Source organism: Natrix helvetica (assembly GCF_964273705.1).
Source record: "Natrix helvetica genome assembly, chromosome: 8".
NCBI lineage: Eukaryota > Metazoa > Chordata > Lepidosauria > Squamata > Natricidae > Natrix > Natrix helvetica.
Window position 1 is genome coordinate 25,151,908 of NC_138559.1, and position 6,000 is coordinate 25,157,907.

The following is a 6,000-nucleotide window of genomic DNA, read 5'->3' on the forward strand; positions in this document are numbered from 1 at the left end:
GAAGAGCAACAAAGAGGATTAGGGGATTGGAGGCTCAAACATATGAAGAACGGTTGCAGGAACTGGGTATGTCTAGTTTAATGAAAAGAAGGACCAGGGGAGACAGGATAGCAGTCTTCCAATATCTCGGGGGCTGCCCCAAAGAAGAGGGAGTCAAGCTATTCTCCAAAGCACCTGAAGGCAGGACAAGAAGCAATGTGTGGAAACTAGTCAAGGAGAGAAGCAACTTAGAAGTAAGGAGAACTTTCCTGACAGTATGAACAATTAATCAGTGGAACAACCTGCCTCCAGTGGAACAACTTGCCTCCAACTTGTGAATGCTCCAACACTGGACGTTTTTAAGAAGATGCTGGATATCCATTTGTCTGAGGTGGTGTAGGGTTTCCTGCCTAAGCAGAGGGTTGGACTAGAAGACCTTCAAAGTCCCTTCCAACTCTTTTATTCTATATTCTATATGTCATCCCTAGACGTTTTTGTGCCTTGGTTGTTTTCATGACATGTTGGGTAATTCCTGTGAGAATCCTTAAGCGCAGAAAGGTTTTTTTAAAAACTGCTGGACTCACATTCACCCTGCTTTAAGATAAATTTCTTTGTGCTGTTCTAGGATCAAGAGTGGTGATAGTGAGTGCAAGTGGAATAAACTCTGATTTTACTGTCATTTCTTTCATTGTCATCAGTCACCCAGAACTCCTGAGAATCAGGCAGTATACAGTTTATACAAGTTGATAAATTATTATCATCATAAAGCAAAAAAAAAAAAAAAAAAAGCCTTCCTCTAATTACCTTCCCAGGGACCAAGGGAAGAATAAACTCACTCAGTCATAAAACATTGAGAAAGCCAAGAACTGGGGAGCAAAAACTCAGTGAAACAAGGAGAAAATACAAGGAGATAACTATAGCTACTGGGAACTAAGACCAGTTAAAGATAAACCCCATAATTAAGAAGCAACTATGTACATAGAATACCCTCTTTGTTCTCTCAATGGATCATTTTTTCTAGTCCCCCCTCATTACCCCAAAGAATTCACCCCATAGTTGACCCTGCTGACACATAGGATGCTGCTCTTAACAATCAATTTCCCCGCTGGAACCAATTAGAGGTGCAACTACATTTGCTTATGGCAGGGGTGTCCAAACTTGGGAACTTTAAGACTTGTGGACTTCAACTCCCAGAATTCCCCAGGCAGCCCACAACTTTGCTTTCCCCAGTCCAGTGCTTGCCAACTACAACGTCTATCAACACCACCGGAAAACAGGAATTCTGGTTAAAAACACCATTTCTAGTCTTAAAAAGCAACTTATTGAAAGAAAGAAATCCATGGATCAACTCAAGAGTTAAAACCAGGGGTGGGATTCAGCCAGTTCACACCGGTTCGGGCAAACCGGATGTTAACTTTACACCCAGTTTGCTGAAGTGGTAGTTGCAAGGACTGGCTGGCCCCACCCACTATGCCCCTCCCCTCCCAGGAGTTTCCACACGGCCTGTTCATCACGCCAAGTAGGTGCAGGGGCCTTTGTGGAGGCTCTGGGAGGGTGAAAACGGGCCTCCTGGAAGTCTGGAAATGGGCCTTTATGGTCTCTGGAAGGCCTCTGGAGCCTGGGGGAGGCCACTTTCACACTCCCGGAGGCTCTCAAGGAAAGCCCCCGGAGCCTGGGGAGGGTGAAAACGCCCCACCCTGGCCGTGGTGCAGGATGCTGAGTAGGCCACACCCTCCATGGCCACGCCCACCCAGCAAGCGGGCAGAGAACCGGTCGCCGACATTTTTCAATCCCACCCCTGCTTAAAGCTGGATCTCACCTGCTGCATAATGAAAGAGGTCTCCTTAATTTTATCTAACAGAAATAAAGGGAAATTAGTGAGCTACAAAGCCAGCTGTGTTCTGGAGCATGTTGATATCTGCACTGGCAAAGGATTTTGGGTATATTAATCCTCCCACTTTGTCGTTCAACCTTTTTGAAACGTTCAGGGCATTAACAGGCGTAAAACCAATTTTGAAAATCAAAACAGGGTGATCCAATTTTCCGTTGAAGCACACCATCATTATTCAATGAATCAGGGTACCGATGAAAGCTAGAAACTCCGCCATGGATTTACAGAGGTGCCTCTTTCTGGAGAGTCTTAGAAAATGTCATGTTTCTGTTATTCCAAGGTGAGAATTTTATGAGCAAGAGAAGTGGGGGGGAAAAGTGAGATTGGGCTCTAAGGGAAAAGTAATAGATAAAAATGCATGTTCCATAGGTATATGTCCCGGTGGTGATTCAATTTTTTTTACTACCAATTCTCTGGCCGTGGCTTGGTGTGCGTGGCAGGAGAAGGTTACTGCAAAATCCCCACTCCCTCCCCACTCAGGGGCCAGCCAGAGGTGGTATTTGCAGGTTCTCCGAACTACTCAAAATTTCCGCTGCTGGTTCCCTAGAACCTGTCAGAACCGGCTGAATTTCAACCCTGATATGTCCTCATGAATTCGCACAGCAAAATGGACCTCACAAATGGATTAGCAGCGCATGAGTATGCTTAGGAAGGTGTTGGCTTTTTGCACCTGCCTTATGTGCGTTTCCTGGCAAAATACATGGGAAAATCCCATTTGGTGGAAATCCTTTTAGGGTTAGGGTTATGTCCCCATGAACTCGGACAGCAAAATGGACCTCGTCAACAGATTCAGAGAACATGGATATGCTTAGGAGGGCATTGACTGTTTGAGCCTGCCTTATGTGCGTTTCATGGGAAAATCCCATTGGGGGAAAAATCTACTTAGGGTTAGGGTTATGTCCCCATGAACTCGGACAGAAAAATGGACCTTGCCAATGGATTCAGAGTGCATGGGAATGCTTTAGAGATATGTCAGTTTCTTAGTGAACTGTGAAGGCCGACTTTCTCCAGTAATCCTCATTGGTAAGAAATCATGTAAATATGGCACATTCTTAACACCAACAGAGATGATGCTTGATTTCCTATTCATGCTGAGATACAGCTATAAAAATAGTGAACGAATCACAGTCAGAAATGCACACATTTCAGAGTTTGGGGCAATGTTAGGAAAACTCCTTTGTCAAACTCATAAACTCCTTTTTTTAAAATCAGTTTATTCAGTTTACATATCATAAATAATTTGTTTTGGGAGAGGGTAAAAGCCCACCTTTCATTCACGTTTACATTTATTTCATTTCCTGCGGTCATTTTTTTTTAAGCGCGCCCAAGGAACGCCAATCAAAAACGCCAACCGCAAGTGCACAGTTCACTCTCTCTCACACCCACACAATTCCAGGAAATAGACAGATAAATATTATCTTTTAAAATAGGATTCTTAAAGGCGTGAAGGTCTGAAATGCCCTGATTACAGAGAGAAGGTAGTTTGCAGAAATGGAAGGAAACTAAGAAAGCATCACAGATCTACTGTTGATCTGAAATAAATCCCTTTAAAAAAGAAAAGATGCAGCTGCAAGGCAGACAGAAATCCAACAGGGAATGTTCTCTGCATCAATGCAAAGGTATGGCGACAAGAATGGGCTGTATTTGAATTTCCGTACATCCAAAAGTGTGGGAACATGTGTGTGTTGTTTCCTGGCTGGGAAAAAACAACTTTCCATCGCAATTCATTGTCTTTCTTTGCAGCCCAGTTATGGAGCTAACCAACACAACTGATGGGATCCACAATACACTAAGCACAAGTCAGCAAAAGGAGGAACAAAAAACACACAACCCCCAAAGTGAACTTCATGCTTGGCAGGGTTCCCTCAACACAATGACTCACAAAAGACCCAGGCCTAGTTTATTGCGTTGTAGAAATAGACAATCTTGATGTCCCCAGTTTGCCACCATTTTTCTGCGTTTTGTTGATAGCACCAATGGAGGCACGGAGCTGGTTGGCCCTCAACGTTGCTTTGGTTTTTTTGCACATTTGTATCATGGCTTCATCTATAGGACTTCAAAGGATGCTACTTTGAGTCTTAAATGAGGGACAAAGAGCCAGGAGTGGACTGATGGTACGCAACATCACACTTCTGCGGCTTTCCTACTTCGTATCTGGGTACCTCATCCATTTCTGTAACCCAAACATTTTGCTAGTTTTTCTGCAATATTTGGGGCATTCATATTTTGACATATTGTGGCTCCCATTAGTTTAATATTCTTTCTTTCTTGATTTCTTTTCTTGATTTTTTTTCTTTTTCTTTCTTTCTTTCCTTCCTTCCCTCCTTTCTTCTTTCTTTCTTTCTTTCTTTCTTTCTTTTCTTTCTTTCTTTCCTTTCTTCCAGTCTGTCTTTCTTTCCTTCCTTCTTTCTTTCTCTCTCTTTCCCTCCCTCCATCCCATCTCCTCGTGTGTCTGTCTGTCTCTCTCTCTCTCTCTCTCTCTCACACACACACACACACACACTGCATTGCCCTGTCCAATCACAATTTTGTGGGAGAGGAGGCACAGAAAGAGATTAGAAAGAGTAAAGGAAGCATTTGGCTTTCTAATCAGGAGAGAAAGGAAGGCCCTGGGCCAGGAAGCGTTTAGGGATCAGTCTTTAAATGGATCTGATCGTCTGCAATCTTCAGTCCTTGGAAGCGAGGTGGGTACAATCTTTTATTAAGGCAGAGCGATAAGGGGAAAAAGGGGAGGGGGGATTGGCACCCTTAAGAGGCCAGAGATCTATATCCCTACCTCCTCTGGCGTTAAGGAGCCAATCGAGATCAAAAGCTGGGTTGGGTAACCCAATCAGATGCTTACGCAGTGCATATATATATATGAAATCAGAGGCATTTTGGCAAACTGCCATCGTCAAAGCTGTCCAGGGATGACATTATCCCTTGGATACTGGTCATGGCGGTAACTGACATTCGGTTGTAGAAGATCAGCCGTCCTACAGCCTTCTCAAATCATCTCTTCTTCTTGCATAAAATGATGTAGGATATCAGTGGGATGTCCTTCCAGATTCCGACGTCATCATGGCTTTAACTTTCCTCCTTCTGGTGGCTCCAGGTAGCAATGGTAGAACATTCTGGAACTTCACGAGCTTTGTCCAGAAGATTCTTTATCCATCCTGCTACCTACCTGGTGTCTAAACCTGTCTAGGAGGTTGTCCAGGAAGGACATCTATTTGTCTTTGTCTTCATTTAGAAAAAAGAAAAAGCAGGCAGAAATCTCATTGAGGTCAAGAAGCTTCAAAGGTCAAGTCAAGATGGAGAACAGTCTTCATTCTGATGTTCCTCATCTTCCTTTTGACCACCTGGAAATCCGAAGGTGTCTCCTTCTACAGGCGAAGAGGGAGAGACTGACTCCAAAACATGCTTAGGAGGCATCTCATGGGGGTTCTCCCTCCCTCCCTCCATGCCCTGCCCCTTCCTCTTTTCAGTCCCAAGTGGCCACCTCGGTAGTCCTACCCAGAGCTCCCGGAAAGAAGGTCGAAGAGAAGTTCTCCCAGTCCGGAAAACAAGATGGCTGCTCAGCTGTGCTGCTAAGTCTCTTCATCCCACAGGCAGAGCTGCTTCTGGGGCACGTAGTAATCAAAGCTGTAGGCCTTCTGGCAGCTGCGGATGCCACACTTGTAAGAGGTCGTCTTTCCAGCCGCATCTCGGCTCTTGCAATACTTCAGCATGCAGGGATACCACTCAACGTTCAAGGCGTAGCTGCAGATGCAAGGTTTCCAGCGGTCTGCGCAGACCCGGCATTGCTGCAGGCCAGGTAGGTCGGCAGACTGAGGCAGGACCTCAAACATGGAGCCGTCCACCCCTGCAGGAGAGACAGGAAGAAGAGAGGGAGAAAGGTCAATCTCCCACGCGTTCTGACAACTCTGTCCTTCTCCTGCAGAAGCTGGGAAGTGCCTGTCACTACTCTCACTACTAATTGTGGGCAAAATGTCTGAACTGCGGGACATCTCATTCCCAAGTTAGGCTGCTCCATCCTCCAAATGGACCAGCAATAGTATCCTGGAATGGTTCAGCCTCGAATAGACGCAAAGATCTGTTTCTGCTAGCAAAAGGTTCTGAATGGTCTTCCCGCCGGGGGCTTTTTCAAC

At 45.1% G+C, this 6,000-nt stretch overlaps 1 protein-coding gene across 1 annotated transcript in view; it reads right to left on the bottom strand.

The window, feature by feature from the left end:
- Window positions 1-4,127: 4,127 nt before the first annotated feature.
- The window catches only part of OAF (out at first homolog), a 17,031-nt gene continuing 15,158 nt past the window's right edge, over window positions 4,128-6,000 (bottom strand). The window contains exon 3 of the mRNA XM_081960699.1: window positions 4,128-5,786. Coding sequence (XP_081816825.1) covers window positions 5,440-5,786 — 347 coding nt within the window. The 3' untranslated portion in view covers window positions 4,128-5,439. The remainder of the gene's footprint in view (window positions 5,787-6,000) is intronic.